The 27,299-nt window shown below is 37.4% G+C and overlaps 1 protein-coding gene across 5 annotated transcripts in view; it reads right to left on the reverse strand.

Moving 5' to 3' along the window:
- Positions 1 to 27,299, reverse strand: part of itpr1b (inositol 1,4,5-trisphosphate receptor, type 1b) — a 144,618-nt gene that overhangs the window by 116,888 nt on the left and 431 nt on the right. For all 5 annotated transcript variants that reach the window (XM_066698146.1, XM_066698145.1, XM_066698144.1 and 2 more), the window contains exons 2-4: positions 22,996 to 23,107; positions 17,908 to 17,978; positions 720 to 835 (exon numbers count right to left, since the gene is read on the reverse strand). In XM_066698146.1, coding sequence (XP_066554243.1) covers positions 720 to 835; positions 17,908 to 17,978; positions 22,996 to 23,087 — 279 coding nt within the window. In that variant the 5' untranslated portion in view covers positions 23,088 to 23,107. The remainder of the gene's footprint in view (positions 1 to 719; positions 836 to 17,907; positions 17,979 to 22,995; positions 23,108 to 27,299) is intronic.

Raw genomic sequence — 27,299 nt, forward strand, 5'->3', positions numbered from 1 at the left:
TGTGCAGCAAGTGCACGGTTTGCATGGCTCCTATCTGATCACTCTTTAACAACTGTAAATGAGGCATTCAGCACCTACAAATTGGTAGACAGTAACAAGCATAATATATTCTGGTTGGGATCATTGCTCACATTCTGCCTGGGATGTGATCACTGGTCTGGCACAAAGCTTTTCAGCAGCTTCCTGAATGGCCTTATTCACAATGAAAAAGCCTGGAGAGATTCACTTGTAACGACTCCCCTTATTTACAGTACATGCATTCACTGGCTAAAGTCCCCGCTGGCAGAAATGCATCCTCTGTATTCAGCATGAGTATTAGTCCAGGATAATTCATTCTCATGAAGCAAACAGATGCAGACTATGCCAATATAATTCAACAGGAAGTGGTGCCCGATAGATGGATGGACACGTCAACGCCCCATTAATTTTTTTAAAGACATTAAATGCCATATGTTCTTGGTTGGAGGATGTCTAAAAGTTTGTCTTAACATTATACCATATAAAACTAAGCCCTACCACTTGGCTTGTACTGGGACACCAGACTTCAATGCATATAGCTTTTTACATGTTAGATCAATTCATTCAGTAATTAATGAGGACTGGGCATCAGAGTGTTTGTTTTCTTAAGGGTACAACCAAAGATTCACAATGTAAAACATTTGTTTTCCGTATTCTGTAATCACAAGAGAAGGAAACTAAAGAAGGAGCGAAACACTTACATGCAATTTATTTAAAAGCACTGTATCCGTTGTAGTGTTCCCTCCTGGTTTTGCAGCTTTCCAGAACTGCTTCTGTGCAGAATACCTGTTCATAGGACATAGTTTGAAAAGGCAGTCTGTTGGAAATGAAAAGATTAAAGAACATTAGAAATGGGGATTGGCCTACATTTTTGGCCTATGATTTCTATTGAGGTGTAACGGAATAAAGCCAAGTAATAACATTGTGAATTCCTCTTCGAAGGTACGTGAGAATGAGTTAATAAATACATAAGAAATCCTACGTTCTCTAAGAACTCAGTCATGAGGTTATGATTGGATTTCCAGTAAAACATTGCTTAAAAAGCAGACCATTATATTTGCACTTGAAAATATAAACATATGATTAAAGATTATGCCCTTTGAAAGGTAATGATATGACTGCTAATGGCTATTAATGCAGGTGAAGAGGAAAACGAACAAGAGGCAGTGTCAGCTGTCTGGATATGAATAGCACATTTAATTATCACTCAAGGTCAACTTAAAGGTGCATTTACAGCAGGAGACAGATTTTCTAAACATTTCTTATACAAATAACAATTGGCAGCAGAATAACCTAGATACATTGTATGTTTCTAGGCTTATCAATTTTTATATCTTTAGGTTTAAAAAGAAAATGATACAGTATTAAAGGGCATTCATACAAAAAAAAGTTGAATGTATTTGGTGCATTTCTTCAGCAAAAGATAGTCAATTTAACAATGTTGTGTTAATATGGGCCTAAATGTCTTATTTTGCAACCAAAACTACCACATAGGTTGACTTTTGCAAAGATATTTCAGAATGACAATATTGCATAAAACTGGAAAGCAAATGAGCATAATATATAACATGTTCTCTTCAGCAAGATTGATCTCCATCTGTGATAAGTTTGGATTTACACTTGTTCAATTACAACATCCGTCATCTGCTCTAATGCAGCTGCAGTAGCCTATAGTCACTGGCATAATGAGTGAAGAGGCTATATATTATTTCAACAACTTTCCTGTGGGAAGAAAGAATTATAATAATTAAAAAAAGCTTGCATCCCTTCATCCCATCAGATGATACAAATACAATTATGATGCTATGGAGCCCTGCCAAAAAGCTTTGTAAGGAAGTGAGCATTTGATGATCAGGCTAAAGCTCCCTGGAAACCCTTCCATTTAAATAGCTTAAGCAGGCTATTAATACACGACAGGGATCTAAAGATTTATCCACAACACACTTTCATGCTGCATCTCCCGTTTAGATGTTGAACCTTCAATCTCCTTTACATTCAGAGGAGGAGGCGGCGGCGGCAGCGGCTGTGCGGAGAAGTCTCTCGGGGCAGTGCAATCACCGAGATTGGGCGTCTGCACCCAAATAGGGGAGCCTGTAGTGCTCGGCCTCTCTAGTTACCTCTCCATCAGATTCAAACACAAAGATACTGTACAGTGGCCTGTTCTGATGGCTCCGTCATCAGCCTTCATTGGATGGTTTGCATCAGATTCAGATCAGATAACTTTCATGCGGGCTGCAAGTGACAAGGCCCTGAGAATCGGAATAGCGGAAGGCCTGCCAGAATATGAAAAGCAGTATGTAAACACTGTGTATGCACGACTATATATAGAGCCACATAAAAGTAGCCAAGTAAAATAAATAAATACATCAACATTAATGACTACAGCATATTTCAGGCCTATTCTTCCAAGGAGTTTTCAGACAGACAGAGAACTCAAAGGAGCATGTAGGGTGTAAATGAGCTGGTACAATATCACACAACTGCCCTTCTTACGTTATATCTGACATTAGCTCCCCACAAATATGAATAATGCATGTGACAAACCCACTGCTACTCACAGATACTAATTATACTAGGTTGAATTTAATTGAGTGGCCCCAAGTGCAAATACTTGGGAAGAGAACAGAGATTTGAAGTGTGATAGACATTTGGTCTTTAATATTTTTCACCTGTAAGAAGCTCTGTAGTTCATGATTCTCAGTATATTTGCATGTATATATATATTTGTTTTTTTAACAAATTATCTTTTCATGAACCATGAAAAGAAACACAAACACTGAATTATACTGTATTCTGGGTTTTAGGGCCAGGGCAAAGTCTTAATGTATAATACATACGTTCTGAACGAAAGAATGGGTTACTGATTGGTAAAAAGTAGCACACTGGGTCAATACCAGACTGATATAGGTACAATTCTAAAACAAATCTTCCAAAATCAATAGGTTGATACAATAACAAAAATAAGGAAAACAAAATAAAAAGCAAAACAAACAAAAGCTAAAACTGTATACATGTGACTTAATTTCTCCATCCAAAACATGTTTACCTATTTACCTGGTCGTTATGTTTACATCTAAATAAGCTTGGACTTTTCTGTGACAATGGATGTGCATTTGGGCATCTGCTGTGTTTATTAACAATCATTTTCATACTGTACTGACAATGGGAAGCAACCTAAGGGGAAGTTTCCCTTATTTGCATGTGGAGTCAGTTGGATTAATACAAGTTCTTCATTTCTGCTGCTTTTAGAAACTAGGGCCTTCCAATTATGTACATGAAATAAATTCAGCCTTCTTGTGAAAGGTGACCAACAGAAACACAGCATTTCCCCCAGAAAATATGCATAGGCAAGGCGGACTGGAACTGAATTGTTGAAGGGGGGGTTCTGATGGATCATCATGGTGAAAGAGCACAGGGTGGAAGTACTTTTGTGTTTTAACGTTCGTTTTTGTTTTTCTTGTTGTTCAGGGGCAGTGGCTCGTGATATCATGGTTTGGGAAACACTGCAATACATGACAGCCTGAACAACAGACCCTTTGGTGAAGAAATTCAGCATGGGAAAAATAAATGTAAGCCATTAGTTCATATAAATCATAACAAAAACAAGGTGCATTAAAATACATGTTTAAATACTTGTGAGGCAGTCAACGTAACATTTTAAATATACAATATACAGAAAAACACTTAGAAGTTTGACACCTCATTAGAGAGACTCCAGTGCCTTTTTAAAGACTCTTTATTTTGCTGTGGTGGCATTTTTAGCTTAAAGCAGGGAAACCAAGGCAGTAGTACCCCAAATGCCCTTGGGCCTCATTCCAATAATGGACTATTCCGGCTTTTCAAGAGCAGAGTTCAGTGTTGTGTCCTTTCGTGACAATCCGAAATGAAGACCAGATCAGAAAGATAAATGAATCCACAAGCACAAAAGCCTCTTTTAGTGCAGTCAAAAGAAAACTGAAATTAACAAAATACACGAGAACACAGCCTATTTTACCTGCAATGCTCAAACTGAAAACAGCACCCCTAATGGGGTATATACAATTCACTTCCAATTAGCCTGCACATGCTGGCTGACAGCAATAAAAGAGGAAATAAAGCAGAAGGAGCTATTTAGCACTTCAACTTTATTCCACACACTTCACACATTCTTTCAAAAGCAAGTATTTGCACTTGCACACAAACTCTCACTGTTAAACTGTTTGACATCTTCAGTTTACAAAATGACAAAGACTTCTTAATTAATGTTTAGGTACTGTGGTTAGGAGATGTATACATTTTTTAATATTTCTTTTTAAAACTCCTACATTGCATTGGTCTTTATTGAATCTAGTCAAAACCATGCTCAGTAAAATCAGGTAGGGGTTTCAATATGGTTTACTTAACTAAACCTGTGCGTAATGTTTCTTTTCACTTAAGGAAGATTAACCATTTAACTTGCTGTGCTATCCTCAGGTCTGACTAGTTTACTCGGCCTGCAACCGAGCTGGTCTCCACTGCCTCTCGTTCAATTTTACTAATCAAGCTGCTTGGATCTGCAGGCCATCTGGGTTAACCTTTGACTTACAGCAATCAAACATTTACAGTATTTTTTCAGAATACCTCCGTTTATTAAGGATCTACAGAAAAGGACAGTGATCAAATTGTTCCAGCCTTAGAAGGCAAAACTTAAACTCCCATTCCGTTTATAGCAATATAGACATCTTATTGTCAACAGGGGGAAAAAAAGTGATCTCCCCTGCCACAGATACGCCAAGACATAACAGGTTTTAGGTCTCGGAGGCTAAATTGACAGATTGTCCAACCATACATGAGACTGCAAATTGCTGCATTGTCATGCTTTCTAAGGAGTCTGTGCTAACAGGGGAGTCGGGGTAGAGAGACTGGAGCAGTCATCGTAGAGACGTGTTTGGAACACTGATGTTTTCTGGAGTTGTTGTTTCAGGCCCATGTGTCAGTGCTTGTGCACTTGTTCAAACATTTTAATTAATTTCTTTTTTGTCTCATTCTTTCCTTGGTGCCAGCTCACAACAGGTTAGTAAAATTGTCCATAAACACATCTGTAACTCTGCACTAACTTTTCGTTGAAACGTCGTTTGTCATGGCAATAAGAATATTTTACCCTCAATTCCCAACCCCCTCACACAATACTGCTTTTGTGGTGTCACTAAATGTCAGGACTTAACATCAGTACATTTTCTTGGTACATACAAGATGAGTTCCATGGCAGCTAGCAAACACCAGATCGAGTATGTTGGCATTGTGGCATTATGGAGCACTGAAGTGTTATATAATGATACAAAGTAGCAACCATAATGGATTCTGTTTTTTTTTTCTTTTAGTCTTCATTTGTACTTTTAGTAATTTAAGTGAAAACAGACAGTGCACCACCTAATCATATTTATTTTATTTACACACTCATTTCAAATGATTAGGCCTAAGTTAATTTGACAGATAACACTGTAAATGGCAAGCAAGTCTAAGTTTCCAGAAAATAGAAAAAGCTAAATTTCCTGCCCTATACCCTTTGCTTCCTCTCTGTCTAGAAAGATCAGACAAGATCTTGTTCTCAAGAAGAGGGGGAAAAAAAGGAAAACTTTGTCCATCCTCCCCCCTTCCCTTCATCTCCAGCTGCAGCAGTGTTACCAAATAAGGGCAGTGAGAGAGGAAAGAAGGAACAAGCCAGTGTCCAAGGAAGGCTGCCTGTTAATCAGAAACTAGTAAACGCAGATTTACATGATTTAACCTCAAATGGGAAGGCAGAGCTTGCATTGTGATCGGAGCAGAAACTGCTGGAAAAGAGGGAGTGCTGGTAATGGAGGGCGGCAGGGTAGAGGAAGATAGCCCAAAAAAGTCCAAGACCGTCTAATTTTCTGCCTATGTTGCAATTGATTTTCTCTTTCTTTTTTGGACAGTTAAGTAGGCAAACTGGATCACAAAACCTCTATCCTGAAATTATACCATTGCCATGCAATATTAGGTTTCTTAAATAAAATATATTGTAAGAGACTTGCTAAAATTGTGTTCTAGGTCTTCTACATTGTAAGACAACAGAGTCCACATAAGAGTGGGGTTTTTGCATGTAGCTTCCATTTTGTAAGCACCATTATCAAAAATGCTCTTGCGTGGGAGGGGTCCAGTAAGGACCACAAAGGCTCAAACAAAAAAAAAAAAATGTTCATTCAGGTTTCACTATTCACTAAAATGTTAATGCCACCACTACAGGTTAACTGTAGGTTAAAATATTTTTTGTCATCCACCACTAGTTTATCATGATATACCGTTTGCACAGGATGACAACGCAGGTGTTTAACAACTCCTCTCACAGAAAATGTTCAACTGCCTTCCCAAAAGCCCACAACCAACCTAAAAGCAAACACTGCCTTCTTTAATTACCGGTTCATGACAAGATGTTATTTAATCCAACTGGAAATATCCATTTATAAAATCTTTTATAGCAACAACTGTAGTGAATTTAAGACTATCTGAAGCTATGGTTTTACTTCACAGACAGTTAGCAGATTACTACTTGTCACACTAGTGAGGAAGTAATGGCTACGTTTTAAACCAAAACATTAACTAATGTGGCTACCCTCAAAAAACAGTGCAGATCAGAAAAAATTACAACTTTGGTAATTCTTCAATGGGACAGCTATCCACTTCCTTGCTAACTTCTAAACTGAAGTACAATTTAAATCTCAATTACCTTTAATTTATATACATAAGGTCAGTCTCAAATTTACATTAATAATCCTATCATTCCTGTCAAATATTAAGTTGCAAAACAAATGCTGTCTTTCTGCCAATTTAGGGCTGGGCGATATGGCCAAAATACAATATCACTGTATTTTTCAGATTTTTGACGGTATGATGGTATTTTTTAATGGCCATTTTATACGGTTAGTAAAGCAAAAATAATAGGATACAACTGACATTGAATTACATTGCCCTGTTGTGTCAGTTGTCTTGAAACCAAATCATGGCCACACTATCAACGACGCACCTTTCTTCAGGAAAGATTCAGTGGGGTCACATTGCTGTGAAGTTTCACCCCCACTACTCTCCTCCATCTCGTCTTCATTCATTGTGCATTGATCACGTTTACTTGTTTATGTCAACATGCTATAAACATGGAATTTATTTTCGATATTTGGCTGAGGCTGCATTCATTCCAAAACAAGGGTCACGTTCAAGAACGGAGGCGAATGTCAACTTTCATTACACAATGAAGCTGTGAACAGCATTGTCAAAACCATAGATATAGAATTCTAGATCGACACTTTAGCATTGTCAATGCCTTATTAAATAATTACATACATTATTTTAAAAAATATAATGTAAACTTATGATGCACAATTAACTTGTTACTTAAACGACTGGCAATTCTATTTTTTTTAAATAAAAACTAAAATATAAAAATAATAAATTAAGTCATCCAGTTACATCGATTTCTGCAGGGTTTGTGAAGAAAGGTGGTCATGTTCTTGTAGCGCAGATTTGCGCAGTTCTGCAGGATCCAATCGATCCCATTAGTTGGAGCTGTACAGATCTGCAGAAATCTGTGTTACACGAACACTATCAGCGTTCTTTGATCAGATGCATCTCATGTCAGACAGCACAGTTTCAAGCAGATGGTGCAGCAAGTTGTGGGATACGCAAACACAATCAAGTTTACTGGTAGCTGAATGCTATGACTGAATGACACGGAAATTAGTAAATTATTCAATTTAGCATAGAAAACTTTAAAATACCGATATGAAGGTATAGTAAAAGTCCAAACCGGTCTGTAAACCAATATCGGTATATAGTTCTTTTATGGTATACCACCCAGCCCTATGCCAATGTGATGACTATTTTCAGTTCCATTACAAAAACATGCAGCCACTGTACAGATGTAATTAAATACCATTTTCAGATAATCATTCCTGTTGCCAGTCCTTTAAAAGTGTAATTTCATAGGACATCAGTATGGTGTCCCTTTCTCCCAAACTACACTGGAGTCAAAACAGTAAAACACTTGCATTACCGAATTCTTATGAAACGCAATGTAGACAGTCCAACTGATGACAATCTTCAGGAGGTCAAAAATGAAAATCCAAGGTTCTTTATATAAGCACTGCAGAACACCATGCACAAACAGTCTTCAACAATCCTACTGTACTTTGATACATTATGTAACTAACAACAAGTATGTTTCCCCAAAAAACATGAGCTGACAGTTTTTAAAAACAAGTGAATGGTAAAGATCTCTCAATTGTGCTTTAAAAACAAATTGAACCAAAACATAACATGTGCACACACAATGCAATCCTTTCAAAATTTAATACGTCTTCCTTCTCGTCACACAAATTAATGGTGTTAAAACCACTGACCATGTGGGGTTTTATAAATGTATGTTTTGGCATCATTCAAAGGGTCAGAGTTCTAGTAGAGGAATGTAAGGCCACTTGTGCATCAAGTTGATGACATTTTTGTAAAGTGTGGCATTTGGGAATTATAAGTCAATATGTTCTCAATAGTCTGATCTGAATTCCAGAAAGGGAGTGGAACAGCAGAGGCCTACATTCAACAAAATGATTCAAATGGTTTTGGAATAATATCCCATTGAAGAATTAATGACGTTTTCAGCATCTTTTCTTTGGGTGGAGATTTAATTTTCAGTTAAACTAATTTTAGCAGTATACTTTCTTCCATACACAAGTAAATAGAATGCATGTGCAGCTTTGTACAAGACCTGTGCTACACTGCTTCAAAATGCATTTGCCACCCACATAGGCCAGAACTAAAAAAGATCAAATGAGTATTGTATGTTTCTCAGTAATCTGTAAAAAGTACCCGTCACACAGGTATCAGTAGGCTGCAGGATGGAGAAAACCACAGATGTCTGACACTTTCAGAAGTACTTTGATGTAGGACCCATTAAGCCGATTGAGGCTATTACATGACATGTTTACAAGCAACTACCTTGTGAGTGTGCAAGGCATGGTTGGTGGATGGCAGACAGTCATTTGTACAAGGCCAGGGACTAATGCAGTTTTGTGAGGAATGCACAAGAAAAGGTGATCATCTGTGAAGTAACCAAGATGCATCTTGAATCAAGGACAGGAAACGGGCATTTCCATACTATTCATGTTCAGCGTGAACTGCCATTTATTCATGCTACTTTTTATTGTATTCATCATCAGGGGCATGGCACTGCATGCACAGATTTAAAGGCACATTTAAAACACATCTAACATTAGCTCTGCTAGTGCCAGAAATCACCTCCTCCTCTTCTCGAGTTCAGACAGAGCGCAATGTGCATATTGATATTCAGGTTTGCAATACTGCTGGAAATGAATTGGCAGATATTGTATTACATTTGGCATTTTTAGCCAATCGTGGTTAATCAGGGGTGGGATAATGGAAATGTAGATTTGATTGAATAGTATATGGGAGTTCGCATGTCGGATTACTGAGATCTGGAGTGAACAAAATATGATTAGCCTAATCTGAAGGTCATTGCTCACTGCATCAGACATGTAGTCCTTCATCCTGAAAAGTCTTCCATCAAGAATACTGGATACGTTTAAACCCGCACCAAGTACACAGCCTTCACCCTTTCCTTACACGATGTGCATTTCGCAAACTATGCCACGGTTTATTTACCTCCTCAACTACAAATAATAATAATACATCTAATGTATAACATGTGCTCATACCCAGAGCACTACAGGTCAAGAAAGTCAAAACTGATACGGCAAAAAGATAAAATGACCCCACAAAGCATTCATCAGACAGCAAGAAAGCAAAAGTATATTCTTACAACAAATGAAAGTTGACCCGCTTGGCTTTTCTCCTGCAAAGGTGCGTACAGACTCCGTTAAATTCAGCTGTTGAGCCAGTTCGTGGTCAGTAGAGGTCTGCAGTCCATTGACTCATTGCTCAGTCATCGTGGAGCAATCAGTTTTTAATCTGCTTTGGTTTTGAAAAGCTGCGCTCCACGCTTGCAACAGTGCACCCGATCTGATTGTCAAGTGTCATCAGTGCATTAAATGGGACAAGCTCAAGGCCACTGGAATGGTGTGGGTCAGACCTCCATATATCGCACTGGGGTCTGTCTGGCGATTATGAACGCTTTGAACGATGTTCACAGCATTTCTCCCGGCTTTTTCTTTAAAATAATTGTAACTTGTCAAAGGCTCTCTGGACTGTCACTCAGCTTAATCCCGCCTTCAAGCTGAAGTAAGTGACCAATCAGTTCAGTGAGGTTTTGGAAACCACCTCTGTTAAGACAGAACTGCTCTGGGGGCAGGACATATATGCTCCTGATTGCTTACTTGCCTTTAGGAGGCTGGACATACATAACGTAACCTTGGTTTTGACAGGTTGGTAAACTTGGAGATGGCGCCGGCCCCACATCTTGTCATCCTGTGCGGCTGCGCACTTGCTCAATGGGCAAGCTGGCCCTGGCTAAAGGCGTGCATTTATTTCCAAAATTGTTTGGCGAGCCACGGGTAGCTCGCGATCGACCAGTTGGAGACTCCTGTCATAGAGCACGTCTCAGAACCATTGGACAAAGGGTTATGTGCTCTGAGATTTAAGTGGCTTGGTGAAGCCACTGTGGTGGCAACCACATGAATACTAAGATCCATCGGTGTCATTGAAGGCTGGTGCTGGTGGTGTGATAAGCACTTATTGAATTTTACACTGTCACTGATATTGCTGAAGGGATAACTGATAGCATTGAAAAATGTATGTATTTATTTATTTAGGAATCAAATAATTTCTTAAGTGGCTTGAAAAATCTGTGAATTATTTTAGCCATTTAATAAGCACTCAGTGCACTCTACTTTCAGTGATAGAAAGGGCTAATTTCTAGTTACTACCACTGGCTTCATTACAACAGTCTCTTCTTACATATACATGAGGTGACTAGCTTTGGCATGCTTACTATACCACACAGGTCCTTAACACCAACACCACAGAAATCCTAGGTCTCCACTTCACAAGGATAGATCTGATACCGATTTTTTTATGGTTTATAGATCATTTAGACTGCACACATATAAATGTAACTGATGTCGTGCGTTTCTGCTTTCCCTGTAGCAATTGGCTTCAAATAACACCAGCTTCAGAGCACAGAATTTCAATTTCTCCCAAATCCAACCCCTTCATCATTCCCCCAATTCAATAGCTGAACCAACAAAGGTCAAACTTTACACAGAAACTATGGTAACTAAACTGTCCTAATTCCTTTTATCAGCGCTGCCAGACTGCTGGTTCTGCCCTGTACAGAAACACCAGCGAGTATCTGATTCCTCATCAGAACAGAGAGCTGCCTGGAAGGTATGAGGCATCAATCTCTATCCCAATTACACTCAAACTCTTCCTAAAACTACTTTTTTAAACACCCATATGCATAACAAGAGAAGAGCATTTTAACTGCTAATGCATACGGTCAAAATAAAATATGTATACTATTATTGTAAACTATAATAAGAATGATAGTAAGAATAGTTATGATGATAAAGAACAGTAGTAAATACTAAAAGGGATACATATAAATATTTCCCCATTAAAAGCAACAACTTTAAAATATGAGACATGGAAATAAGACCCTTGCCTATCAGTTTGATCATTTTTCTTTTGTTTGTTTGTATTTAAATCACTGCGCGAGAAGGTGAAACTAATTCTTCTAGGGAGTTGGATCTTCCCCTGACCAAAAGTGGAAATGTTGACAGTCTCTAGAAGTAATTATTGGTATTAAAATGAAGTGCTTCTTGGTTTCAGAGGTTTTGCTCAGCAATAAAAATACATAAAAGCAAAACCACAGTTTGATCCGGCTGCCTCAGATCTCTTACTTCAAAAGGTGCAAATAAATTACGGACAGCTTACATGCATCTACTATCAAAGTGCAGTAAGATATGAAGTGTAGTATCTGTAAAAAATAAAGTTACACCACAGTCAGACAAGCTCTAAGCCAAATAAACAAACAAATTTGATTTTTAGTTTCATATAGTAAACGAAACTGTGATCTAGTTGATGATGAAGAATGTGCTTAAGAAAATAAATGCCCCATCAATTTTCCTGAAAGAACAGTGATGGAATTTTTTTTTTTTTTTTTTTTTTTTTTTTTAACTAAAGAAGCTTAGAACAATATATTCCTGAAGTGAAAATGGAGACTTGCCAAAAAAAAAAAAAAAAAACACCAAGATGAAAGCAAGTTGCTATCCAGTTGGTCTGTCTGGCATTGTAAAACAGATTTAAGCTAATTTTTGCTAAATCAAGCAGAAAAATAAGTAAATCTGAATCAGAAAATAAATCTGGAAATTGTATTTAAATAATCTCCAGTTAGGATAAGACCTGCAATCAGCTCCATCTTAACAGGTGGTGATCACTGTAGTAGAATTGGAGTGAAGAATGGCTCAAAATACCATAGGAAAGAAAAAGTAGGCCATGGATTTATTTCAAACAAGTACTTGACTATCTGTGGCTAATTAGTAGGACACCTTTATCATGCAGTGTTTGGTTCAGATGTAGGTCAGCTCCAGTTACCCATTCCTCCAGTAGAGCAGGCAGGATCAGTTCCTACAAGGAATGCCAAGGTACAAACTGCGACAGTGGGCACTCCAGCAGGTTCTTGGGAAACATCCCCCTAGAGATGCAAGTATGCCTAATCACCAGTGCTTACATTAGGAGGAAATCGTACACATACTTCTCTGAGGAGGCCCTGCAAGCTCCAGCATGCTGGCACAAGACCAGAAAGTTTCCCAGTTAAAGATCAACAGCAATGTCTTGCACCAAAAGGGCTATACCGAGTTGCTTTCGGGTTTATTTACAATCGAATTGCGCAGAAATGTAGGGGACCGTGAGGGCCGCAGAAGGGCTGGAAACAGTTTACAGTGGGGGAATTCCCCCCCACCCCAAATTAAAAAAACCTCTTAAAATGTTTGGAAAGATTTTAAAGTTCAACTCCTCAGTCCATTTCACACTCTTGTCTGTGCTTAGCTTGTTTAGAAAGAAACTCTTAATCTGATTACATAACACTGCTAAGTGCCTGTTTTACAAGACACAGGGAGTAGCTTATTTTATAAAGGGAGGCTATTTTATATTCAACATTTGCGTTTAATGTTTCATAATGGAATCTGATGGCACAAGCTATGATAAGACGTCAGACACACCATTACATAGCTTTGCCTGCATTAAAGCCAAACAAAGCCTGTGGGTGACCTTATGCCATGCTTTAGGTATTTTAAGAGAAGTGAAAGTTGCATTTCCCCACAGAAAACAGAATTTGGCTAAATTTTTAAGACCTAAGGCAACCATAAACCTTGCCTATTTAAGTTATTGGCTCTCATTTATAGAACACAGACTTTGTGCCTTTATTTTAAGGCACGTTTCCTTTACAGAAACTTGGTTTAGTTCTGTCGAAGAGCAGTTTTCAGAAATGACAGCAGCACTACTGCTACAGTACTACCAACATTTGACCCTATTAAAAATAAAATAAAAAAAAATCTACCAATTTAATCAATTATGGACTTCATAAAATGGTAATCTCGACTTAAAAACAGTGATATCAACATGTGTGAAGCTAACCAACCATATCCATTGGACTCAATTAAAAGCACTTTACAATTCTTCATGGGATTCATACCCAAATCAATATGTAGACAATTCAACAGAATTCAAAGTTCTCCAGCACCCAGATTTTATCTAGCTATGGCCCCAGCCTGTGACTGTACCAACAAAGAGCCTATTTCACATGTTGTACCTGTCCAAGGACTGGCCTCATTTTGGACATCCGGTTTCTCAATCTAATGTCAAGTACTTAAAGTCCCATGATGTCAAGCCCTGTCTAGCGATTTTTCATGTGCTCGATCCATTGGTGCCAACTATGTTACAGAAAGATGCTGTAGCTTTCTCAACTTTGTTGATACGGCTGTAAACTGAACTGGATAAATGATTCCGGACCTTGCCTATTGCAAAACTTTAAGACATGATGCATTTCTTCAACTGGAGAAGATTTGGTTCAGACTTGTAGGTAGCACAGTGAAAATTTCACAAAGCATGGGATTTAACATTTCTGTGCAGTGCACAATAGCGGTGACTATGCAAGTAAAGACATCAAAGTTTCTGTCTTAGAGTTACTAACTTGCTTTGTCAGTAGGATATAAAATGAATTGATAAAAAAGGATTAACAACATAAATATATTAATGAGTCCGAAGGTCATCAAATTAACCATATAAACAAGTTGGAGGAGTAAATCGCTTCATCCATTGCGTATTTCTCATTTCCTTAGAGTATTAGAGGGAAGAAAAAAAAATGTACAAGTTAATTTGCTTGTCTCCTCATTCAACATGTTGTAAATATCTAGTCTTTCAAAACCGGGGACCTCAGTTAAAGTTTCTATAACATTGTAATAAAATGTTAAAACATTAATTTTGAATAAACAAAAATCAATCATGCTGAATGGTTAAAATATTATTTATATCTATAGCATGCTTTAAGGACACATGCTGCATACTATAAAAGTAGGTCTGTCTCTTAGTTGATCTTTAGAAGTTTTTATTTACACTCACCTAAAGGATTATTAGGAACACCTGTTCAATTTCTCATTAATGCAATTATCTAACCAACCAATCACATGGCAGTTGCTTCAATGCATTTAGGGGTGTGGTCCTGGTCAAGACAATCTCCTGAACTCCAAACTGAATGTCTGAATGAGAAAGAAAGGTGATTTAAGCAATTTTGAGCGTGGCATGGTTGTTGGTGCCAGATGGGCCGGTCTGAGTATTTCACAATCTGCTCAGTTACTGGGATTTTCACGCACAACCATTTCTAGGGTTTACAAAGAATGGTGTGAAAAGGGAAAAACATCCAGTATGCGGCAGTCCTGTGGGCGAAAATGCCTTGTTGATGCTAGAGGCCAGAGGAGAATGGGCCGACTGATTCAAGCTGATAGAAGAGCAACTTTGACTGAAATAACCACTCGTTACAACCGAGGTATGCAGCAAAGCATTTGTGAAGCCACAACACGTACAACCTTGAGGCGGATGGGCTACAACAGCAGAAGACCCCACCGGGTACCACTCATCTCCACTACAAATAGGAAAAAGAGGCTACAATTTGCACAAGCTCACCAAAATTGGACAGTTGAAGACTGGAAAAATGTTGCCTGGTCTGATGAGTCTCGATTTCTGTTGAGACATTCAGATGGTAGAGTCAGAATTTGGCGTAAACAGAATGAGAACATGGATCCATCATGCCTTGTTACCACTGTGCAGGCTGGTGGTGGTGGTGTAATGGTGTGGGGGATGTTTTCTTGGCACACTTTAGGCCCCTTAGTGCCAATTGGGCATCGTTTAAATGCCACGGCCTACCTGAGCATTGTTTCTGACCATGTCCATCCCTTTATGACCACCATGTACCCATCCTCTGATGGCTACTTCCAGCAGGATAATGCACCATGTCACAAAGGTGGAATCATTTCAAATTGGTTTCTTGAACATGACAATGAGTTCACTGTACTAAACTGGCCCCCACAGTCACCAGATCTCAACCCAATAGAGCATCTTTGGGATGTGGTGGAACGGGAGCTTCGTGCCCTGGATGTGCATCCCACAAATCTCCATCAACTGCAAGATGCTATCCTATCAATATGGGCCAACATTTCTAAAGAATGCTTTCAGCACCTTGTTGAATCAATGCCACGTAGAATTAAGGCAGTTCTGAAGGCGAAAGGGGGTCAAACACAGTATTAGTATGGTGTTCCTAATAATCCTTTAGGTGAGTGTATATGGGAATTCTTGTAATGTCACAGGAAGTCAGTATATGTAACCCATCCCATCCACTAAATGACTGTAATACCAGACTTTAATTTAGGAACAAACCATTGAATTCTTGTCTATTCATTGCATCCACTAAAAAGGGACATTTGTACCACAGTAATTTCACCAAGTAACAATTGTACACAATATATCTACAAAAAACATCTTGCAGTGCTGCACTAATTGATAGCAATGGAGCAGAATATCACTTTAATTAAAATGTAATCTAGGACAGTCTATGAAATCAGGATAATTAGCATCAGCAAAGCTTCATTACCATTCCAAGACCTTAGCTACAATTTAGCAACAAGGTTCATGCGATCTTCACTAATATTTTCCTGGTAAACTAATTTAAATCCAGCATTTCATTATAAAAATGCATTAGAAAACTGGCTTTTAAAAAGTAATAAATGATAAAGCTCCCTGAAAAAGGATTAGAATTAATAATATTCATAAATAGAGTGCAACTACATTTCTTTCAGATCTGTGAATATTTCCCAACACAAAAGTAAATACTGGTAAGTAAATACATTTCTTGCCATCCTCTCTCTCTCAACCTGTGAAATACATGCAGTGAACAAGAGAGCCGGTTACCCATGTCACAAGCAGATGTGATATGAAAGCAATCGCAATTACAGCCTCCAAATTGACAGCAGACCCCCAGGTGGAGACGGAGACATACAATCAAAAGCAGCAGAGCACCAGCCATGCAGGCTGATCGAATCCCAATAGGCCCGTGTTTCAGAAACAAACATGATGCCTTCTTACAAAGTTAACCCCTCTCCCTTTCAAGTAAGTGCACACGCAATGGTACAAAAGTATCTCCTGTTTCTTACAAGGCTGTGACAGACAAGCTTTGAAACCTTACAGAAACAAAATGTGCTCAAGACTGGACATAAATATAGCCTTTAATATTATTAGTGGTAATGCATTATAATTCCACAGTCCAGAAGGTCCCTTTTCAATCCTCAACTTTTCAAAGGGACTAATTAAATAGTTTGTTAAAACAAACCATTTCATTATGAAAGTAAGAGTCCCATGGAAAACAAAACCAGAAGACCCTGTGGTTCTCATGAATAGACATTAGACATTTTTGTTTTTCCTGACCCAGCAATTACCCAGAGAAAAGCTGTTTTACAATACCGTACTACGTGATCCGATTTGCCTTTATAAACAAGGCTACTAAGGAGCTTGCATTTGCATGAGGATTCACAGAGAGAAGCCAAGCTTTTGAGTACCATTTAAATGTGATCCCTTAGCTTTTATTGGAATGCAAACAGTTTACCGGCCACCGCATTTACAGAGCGAGCCAGGTTAAAGTTCATACCAGACTTGACCTAACTATACAAAAACACCAAGTTGTAATCCCAGATACAGTTTTAATCTGCAGTGCAGTTGTTAATCACTGTACATCATTAAAGTTGTGGCTTCCTGTAGAGCATGAAACAATGATCAGATTACCACTATTCATTATTTGCATGTGAAATACAAATTTGTCCAGTTAAAACACAGTATATACATGTCGTTCTGGCTGATCTCTACCCCAGAGATATAACATTTTTGGGATTGTATCTAAAAAGTGCCTTTGAACCTACCTCACTACTACACAATGACATTCCCCTCTCTGCGCTGCAATCAGATATGGGGCTTTTCAAAGCCAATGACCTGACTCCTCATTTTGAATTGATGGAAGCAGGCTGCCACACCCACGTTTGCTGGAATAGTGCTCTTACACAATTCCTTAATTAGATTTAAAAAAAAAAAAAAAAAACTTCACATAACACCAACTCTGCCTGCCATCATAATGTGAAGCTAGGAAAACATGTTACTATCTTTCTCATCTCAAACAATAACTACTGATATTGTTCTTTTGTATTAGCTCTGCTTTCTTTTGCTTTTCTTGGATTCAACTGCATTTTTTTTATTTAAATATCCACCTATGTTAATGTTTGTGCTCCTTTCATACAACAAATATGGATGAACTACTGAAGACAACACCAAAAGCTTGTGTTGGGAGACGCCTAGTGAAGTAACATTAACAAAAGGGAAAACTCTTTTACACAAAGATATGCCAGCACTTACCTCGAAACTTCTTGGGAGGGTTGTTGAGATCCCCTGCCTCTGGCTGTACAACACACCTGTCATCAACAAGACTAAGGAGAAACAAATGGGAGAGAGAAATACAATTAAATGCATCCATCTTCGAACAAACCTACCACAAAAAAAAACTCAAAATAATTTTAAATCTGATCTTTTTTGTCAAAAATTGAATTTGAAATCGCAACCATTTTATCTGAAGGTGAATTTGCTGGTTTATTATTGGACCAATTTGCCACTAAGAACTTTCCCATCAAGCATACAGTACATCATGAAACATGTTACTGTAACACATACAATGTAAACTGCTTAACAGTATATTCATACTGTATCTAAAAAAAATATGAAATAACCTTGAAAGTGAGGCAGTGGGAACTGCTAGTGCTTCTGGTTTGCCCTGTATATAAGCAGGGATAACAAATCAAAGGAAACCATAGACCACAATATTCATTATGGATGTAAACAGGCCTGGGCCATCAGGAAATAAAGTTTGTACATATTACTGTATAAACTATAAAAAGGAAAAAAAAAGTTGAATTGGCAGGATAAGGAGTATTCCAATTCAATTAAATCTGTGCTAGGTTGTATCAGTTTTGTTTTACAAAACAGACCACATACGTTACAGGCTTTATGCTTGTAAAATGTAGTCAGAATCCCTTATCGAGGGATAAATGGTATACAATGATATTATCTTTCCACACTCTTCTAAAATTACATTAACTTGCCAAATCTTGCTGTTCTAAACTAGGGCCCAACACATCTATTGCAGCACATATATTAATCAGCCGATATTGGTCTTTTACAGAAATATCTGTATCGGCACATATTCCACCGATAACGCAAATATATTTTCTTAAAAGATTGGCTAAATATTTTTCATACGACCATAAAATCCTTCGACAGACTTCAGACAATAAATAAATACGTTTATTTTGTTTTAACAGTCGTTATTACAATTAACCTTTTTTTTTGTAACATAGTTATGGTGCTTTAGATTTCTCTGGAAGCTTCTGACTCCATCATTAATTCTCATGTGCAGCTGCGCCACGCTCATACTACCGAGTGCCATGATGAAACAAACACCCCCACCGAGAAACACAGGGCTCATAATCCAATAAACATGTGTTCTACTAAAACTCCCATAACCAATAGAAAGTATTTTTGAAAGCTGTGCTGCATTGGAGTGTCCATGGTTTTGATTGTTTATTTTCAGCTTGACTGGAGATTACCATATACTAACAGTAAAGAGGTGCATTAGAACTTAAAAGTTAATTAAAATCGCTTTTCAAAATGTACAATAGCAATTGAAATAAAGAAACCGTAAATGTTCTCTGAAGATGTTGACTGGATATCAGCATGCAAATGACGAGCAATCTCAGATCACAGTAAAACATCTAAAGAAAATTGGTGAAAAACACTCAGAAAATCTCTCAGGAAATGTTGGATAAAACAAACTATACATGGTATTTATAAAACAGTTTCAAATCCTACATCATGTTTTGGCTGTGATTCGTATTGCAATACGTTTAACATACGTATTAAATACAAATGCAGCTGTGCTGTGGTGCCTCCACTATAACCTGCCACTGTTGGATCGACTGTATGAGCATTGAGCAGGACTTCTATTTGTGTGTGACACTGCTCATATAACATGTATATGCATGTATAGCTAAAACATGCATATTTTTATATTTTTACTTTATTCTCCCTTATTCTAATTTATTTTTACAATGATTGATTTGTGGTTGTTATTTATGATGAGAATTAATGTTACATTTTATGAAAAGAAGAGCGTGCAATTACAGAACTGAGTGAAAGGGCAGTGTGTTATCAAAAGCACCCTGAGAGTAATGAAAGACTGAATTCATGAGAGGAGGAAAGTAAAATTGCTGTCAGCAGGAAAAAACTAGTGTGAATAATTACCTATGTGTGCAGAGGGAAAATATTGTATTGTTAATTTAATTTTAAGAGAACATTGCCATTTGTATATATATATATATATATATATTCATATTCCTTTCAGTGACAATGGCATTAAACAGATTTCGTTTCTAGTCTTTTTTATTCCAGGATTGTTAGCTGGAGTTCAAAGTGATAACTATTAAACAGCTTTAAACATATTCTGTAGAAAAGGATCTAACACTTTTCATAACATTAAATACAATCTAATGGCAGAACCATTTGCCTTAGGAAGGAAAGATATTTATTAAAATAACAATGGCGGTAGGGTGTGTGTAGTTTTGGGTGAGGCTCAGGTTTACAAATAAATCATTTTTCCTGACTTTTGATAAATCATTTCTTGGATATTGGCCAAATCCAAAATCCATTTAAAGTGGACAACATATATGACATGCCCCTGAGAAAAATATACACCAGTTTTCTCCCTCTTCAGAAAATCTCTATAGGCCATTTATACATCTATGATGACATGACAGGGATTGGTATTTGGGATTGCTTTTCCAAGAAACAATGTGGTAAAGTCAGCACAGCAGACAATTTATGAAAATGTCCAATGTTAAAAACAAGCATGGGATTTAAGCCTCTGTATCCTTCTTTTTCATGTACGTTTCCCCAAGTATTTAAGCAGCTACAAGGTTCAGTTTAACTTCCCACTGACTCCCTCGGGCAATTCTTTAAGATAATCCATCACTGCTTAGATGTTTGATTCATATTGAAAGATATGAGACCAAATGTGGTTGTCATTTTGAGTAATATACATTTAGAGATTAGACTATTGAATAAAAACAAAAGCCTGATTTAATCCTCTCAGATGTGTTAAAAGCTCCAAATCTGAGGATCTGGCTAGATATAAGAGGGCTAATTAAAACTATGAAAAGTGTCACATTACTTTCATTGCATTTAAAATATATACTTACAACTTAAAAAATAGGTATTGTAATAAACATTAAAAATAAAAGACTTGGGGACATGTAACATCTAACCAAAGATTCGGTGTAAAATCACTATTAGCCCGAGCCAATTTCAACACACTGGATATAGCTGGTAGGAAAACCAATTGATTATGTTTAAATAGACTATTTTAAGAGTAAAACATTTTCAATTTCATCATTTCTAATAACTATAATACATTATTTTTATTCTTAAATGATGAGTGGGCAACTCTACCAGCTGTGATCTTGAAAGCGTGTTTAAAAGCCACCCATTCATCCTAGAGCACAGTCTCTTCTCACCCACACCGTTTAAGTCTTTTTTAAACACTAGAATCAAAGATTACATTTGGCAATAATAAATGTATAGGACTACATTGCAATTACCTCCTGTTTCTTGGTAATAGGTTTTTGAGAAAAGGATCCAAGACCTAGTAACAAATGTTACATTTATTTTGTAAAATACAATTGGAGGGATAAAAGTCAGTTGACAAAACAGGACCAGTAAGTTTAAAGATACATGTGAAATATTCTACAATTGGTACCCATACAAGAATATAATGGATTGCATCAAGTTCTTTGAGCTGGACAAAAGGCCATAAGCAGAGTATCTGTGAAAGATAAGTAAAATCGCAACCAAGGAGGAAGGAAGCACAGGGGTAAACTGGAAACAAAATGCATATTCATATGAAACAAAAATAAGTGTGGACACTGTTTGTCAGGGTAGTTCAGTAACTATCCCATTCACTTTTTGAAAAACAAGATCAATAAAATAAAATCCTCACTCTTAAAAAGACTGGAGCATGGCATGTTCTGCCAGTCTGGATCCCTGTAGAAATGCGAGTGTACTTTAGAAGGTCCTGCAGATTGTGGTTGGGTGAATCCACAATTGTATTTCACCCTGCATCATAAACCTACACCAAGAGACTTAGAAAGCACTGCTTGTAGCCAAAATACTGTATGTAAATTCCCTCTCAAGAATGCAGTAAATGTTTATGTTTCAGCAGTGTGCTACTACAGGGGAAATTAGGAGGTGTGAAAAACTGGCTGATGTATGCGGCAGGCTGGGCCTTATACATTTGTTGCATTTATAATAGAGATTAAGGGTGCTCCAATCAGGATTTTTGGGGCCGATCACCAATTACCGATCACTGGAAGCAGTATCGGCCGATACCGACCACCGATCACGGGGTCTATTTGTAACCTTCTATTTATCATGTAGCATTATGTATTTATTTAACTATTCTTAACAACAATGTATATTAAGTATTAAAATGAAGAAATGATGAAGTATCATTAATTGACAACTGTTTATTGACAGGAAACATGTGCAACATATTCCACTCCCTCTCTTAGAGACACTCTCTTAGAGGCACAACTTAAACCATAGCGTGACTAACCTTCAAATGTCTGATGAGGTTGGTGGTATTTAAATGTTTTTGGTGCTTTCCGCCTCGTGGGATTTCCTTGGCACACACGTTGCAAATTGCAAATTTATTGTCTTTTTCAGACACCTGGTAGAACTGCCAGACCGCTCAATATAGTGAAGCCATTTTAGCTGCGCGTAGAAAAATCTCGCGAGTTTTGCATAATCTGATCGGCTCTTCTGATAGGCCTTTATAGAGACCACCGATCAAACTATTTAAAATGATTATCGGCCGATAATGATCGGCGGACGATCGATCGGAGCAATCTTAATAGAGATAGTGTCAAATTAATCTGAAGGGGCGTAACTGGGCACATTGATTTTACACAAAAAGGTAATACAGGGAGCCAAAAAGCCCTACGGTCACATTTAAGCCCGTTTTGCAGGTTTCTCCTCCAGCACTCGTATCTCTGTATTTTATATTTATTACAATTTGCTGTACAGTTTTTGCAATGTTCAGCACTGCATATAGATTGATAAAGAAGCAAACCCCATACAGGTACCTGGTGGATGAGATCTTAGCAGAGAAAGCAAAAGATAAGTGGCTCTAACTGAATAAAGCAGGAGGTAGACGAGATGAGCAAGAGGAGCTTTTGTAAATTAGGCAAGAATTTTAACACATACCTCCCCTCAGTACTGAAAAGCACCAACAATCATTTCAGCAATATAGACTAGCTTGAACCAGTTTCTTTTTACATAATTTCAGGGTTAATGGGGTAGGTAACCAGTTTTGAACAAACTCAAATAATAAAAACTTACCCTAAAGTGCTGATAAATCCATTTACTGATCCCTCGGCGTACAGAGAGACAATGTCTCCAATGTGTAGAAAACTAGACATTTTGTCAGACATTTCTCATTTCCCTTTTTCACCTGTTAAGAATAAAAACAATGTCACAATTCATTACAAATATGAAGAGAAATTATATGAACATTGCTGACTTGACCTTTCCTAGTTGAAGATACAAAGGAGACAAAACCTAATATAATAACTTTCTACATTCACTGGAACACATAGACATATAAATTACAGTATTCGGACTAATCTGCAGATCTATCAGCAGAAATAAGCTTTTCCTATCAAACTCCTGGGAGGACCTTCTGCTAGAAAATGAAAAGTTTCAGGACAAGTATAAAATAATTTAACAGGATTTCCAGGTAAAATATTTAAGAAAGATTATTGAAAATAAATAAATACATACAAATAAAATATATGTATATATAGATAAGTGGAACACATGAATCCCAAAGGCCCAGTTTAATTTGCATGAGGAGCTACATTATAATATTGCTTTGTGTTGCTCTAGAGAATGAATGGGACAGGCCTTTGCCAACAATTTGGCACGTGCAGGGATAGGGAAATACACAGTGCAAGTGTCAGCTTCTTCCCCAGTGTCAGTCTGTGCGTGAGCAGCAAATTTGGCAAGAAGGCATATACCACCCAGAGGTCACTATGATGCTCCACGCTCCAAATAACACTATTCACATTAGGAACTAAGACTATTCCTACTTGTGTTGCTGAAAATGTTTGGTACGTGTAGCCCAAAGTACAAAAAAGCAGAAAAATGCAAACACCCCTACCCTAAACACAAGATTTATTTCTTAGCAAAGGGGATATTTGAAATTCTTCATGAAGAGAAAATTAGGGCAAATAACAGTTCTCATGCATTGATGCAAAATAAGGAGGGGGGCCATTGTTCTTATAAACAGATAGTATCAATATGCATTATATGCTTAAATAATGCATCAAAGATTCAAATACTTTATTACCGGTTATTTTACAGGTTTCATTCATTGTGACAGTTTTTACAAATAACTATTCCAATATTGCACAGTAAATAAATGTTCCCATATGCATTGTGAGTTTACTACTTTCTTAATATCCGTTTCTGTGTAGTGTTAGAGAGGTTAAAGGTAATAAAGGAGAGAGGCACACATACTAGGCTATGACTCTCCTGGGTGTTGACAGATTATGAGTTAGATAGGGATTTAAGAGAATTTCTCAATTCATAGTGTAAGAGGTTTGAAAACAATGTATTGTACTGAAATAATGGAGGAGCTTAAGAGTTTAAAACCTCAAAACCGAAACCTTGACATATGCCTTTGCAGAAAGGACACACAATCACACACGGGGCAAGTCAAAAAATATAGTTGGTTTCCCTTGTGAAAACATATTCAAATTGTTTTATTCCCAGAAGAGAAACCAAAACTGAAACCACTACTGACAATTAAATAGTCACTCGATTTAGTACTAATTGTCTGTCCAGATATGTCATAGCTAAACAAGAACTGACATTTCCTATCAATTGTTTTCAAACACCAGTAGGTACCAGCCAGTGTATAAAGGTTTGGCACAAAAGTATTACATAAATGTAACTACCAATATAGACCTAGAGATTATAAGCTTTAACTTGTAAATTAAGATGGTATCTTGAGCCATATGTGTTGTGGGTGTTACTGAGAAATACATTAAAGAAGTCTATAGACCTTGAATATATTCTGAATGCATTATAGTGTACTGTAAATAGGTGTTAAACAAAAAAAATACAGTATAAGCTATCTTACAATGGCCGTTATAGTCGGCATGCAAATCTAGACCACAGACATTGCATAGGCCTAGACACACTAGTTTATGTGGCTTTGCTCATTTTGTGTGGGAAGGCCAATGAGCAGCAGAACAAATGTGAGAAAACCTCCACTAGGGATCCATTTCCTAGCCTGTCAAGGGATAGCTCACTTCAGTTCCCCCTTTTTTTTTTTAATATATTAAGCTCCCAGAAGTTGCCCTCATGGCAGATGTAAATGTGTGTGCTGCATATGCAGCTTGTTAATTCAGCCCTGAGAAAACTCAAACCACTAAATCCGAGACACACACACAAAAAAAGCAACTCAAAATTAACTTATTTTCATGTTCCACACCACAAACTTCTCTTACTGTAAGAACTGTCACTAAGAAAGGAAGAACCGAGTGAAAGTTAACCACCATCTGAACACAAACTAGACAAAAGTATGCAGTGCCTCAAACACACTATGTCAGGTTATTCCGTATATGCCAATGGGGTCCAAATCATTTTCAGCAATTTGGTTTCTCTCTACTAGTTTGTATTTACCCATGCTAAATCAGTGTTGTAACATTATGTACTGTGATATGATTTTTGATTGCCTAATCTATGGTTGTGATAACACTCAAACTCACATTAGGGAATTAAATAGTTTCCTCCACATTAACAAGCCTTTAGTCATTGTTTTAAATGGACAATGGATTACATTTCATGGATATTAAAGAACGGAGGTCCAATCCATACAGTGATTCTTTCAAATTTCAGAGATCGTCAAGACATTAAGTTCAGTATCTAAGCCCCCCATCAAAGAGACATTCAGAGTGTGGCCCTCATTCGTGTCTTCTAAGTTGGATAAATACAACATCAACTCCTGTGGAATAAAATAATGCTACTGATCAATGATATTAGCTTATGTTCTTATTGTAAAGGTGTGCAGAGATTCAACATGGACACATTGTGTTCATGGACTGTTTATAACCAAGTAAACTGGACTAGGGAAACAAACACAGATCTGTGCTCACTTACTAAAAATGCCAGTACAATCATCTGTCAAAGGTGTCTCAATACAGAGTGGACCAAAAATGGCACTGACATTGATGAAGGCTTGAGGCCTCCATTATAAATAAATGAATTTGAAAAATGTCGAGTGCAACCCCTGATTTATAATATTAATACAAAGTGGGACACCAGTTTCCTACTGTGGCACCATGCAAATTAAAGACGTGCTGTATTGAAAATGCATAATTCACCGATTTTAAAAAAAGCACCCGTTATAGCAATGCAAGAACAATTATCGTGCATAGTCGTTAACTAAGTGAGGAACTGTAACCAAGGCAATAATGGCACGTATTTAACAAATAAAACTGGATCACAAAGCAATAAATCATGTTGAAAAAGTGTTGCTTGTTATGTTGTCTGGTTAGTTGGTTGTGGCGTTGTGGTTTGCGCATTATGTTTCATTACAAAGCCATTCAATGGACAAAGGCACATCTAAATGAATCGACTTTGAAGGTAACATTATACGAAGACTTTCGGGAATGTGGTAAAGTACAGATCATACAGAAGTCAGGTAAAGTGGACTTTTTACTCAAACAAAATCCTCAATATGTTGCTTGAAACTCTTAAATCTATTATCTCAGGCATACAGATTATCACATACGTCGCTCCACATAGAATACTGAAATGAGTACAAATGTGAATATCAACTGTATCATGTGGATGTAATGACGGGTTTCAAAAATAAAAGTTCACTTTTTATATACGAATAGTATCTGCAGTGTTATTTTGCTCTGTAAGGTGTAGTCCTCTACCAACAGCACACATGAACAAGGCCTATCGGGGTAATTGCTTATTACATTTATTGGTTTACGTAAGAGTTAGTTAGTTATAAGTAGTTTGTGCTTATATAACAGCAAGAGAGAAACATATGAACGATGTTGACGTTTTCCTGGTATTACACCTGAGCCTCAAACTCATCTGTCATTACACGAAACACAAAAGCTACTGAAAGTTACTGCTCATATTGAAATTAGTCTAATTCTCCCCTTTTTTCCGAGAGGCCATGCTTGGCCTGTCGATGCGTGTCCTTCATTTTGAACGACTAAAAAGCATGGATTTTGTTATTTGGTTACATGTAGCAATCCGAGGAAGGAAATGTTGAACACTAAGTCTAAGATGCACGACTGATTGCTGGAATTGACGGAGCTCCACAGCACAATCCCGACGGTGACACAGCGCCGTCGTTCCACGCAAAACATCACCTAAATAAAGTAGGAGTTAAACACATTTTTTAAGCATGACATAATGAACACTGCAGACTTCTGCATTAACGCAAAAACCTTGATAATGCTGGTTTAGGTCACGTGTGACGTACAGGCTACATTTTAACAGTTCCTGTGATTTACTCCGTTTTAACCATATAGTAACTGCACCATGCAATTCAAAACGAATAGCTACAAAATGAACAGGATAAACGTTATAATGATTCAACATCACGTCCCAGT

The sequence above is a fragment of the Amia ocellicauda genome, chromosome 3, assembly GCF_036373705.1.
Source record: "Amia ocellicauda isolate fAmiCal2 chromosome 3, fAmiCal2.hap1, whole genome shotgun sequence".
Classification (NCBI taxonomy): Eukaryota; Metazoa; Chordata; class Actinopteri; order Amiiformes; family Amiidae; genus Amia; species Amia ocellicauda.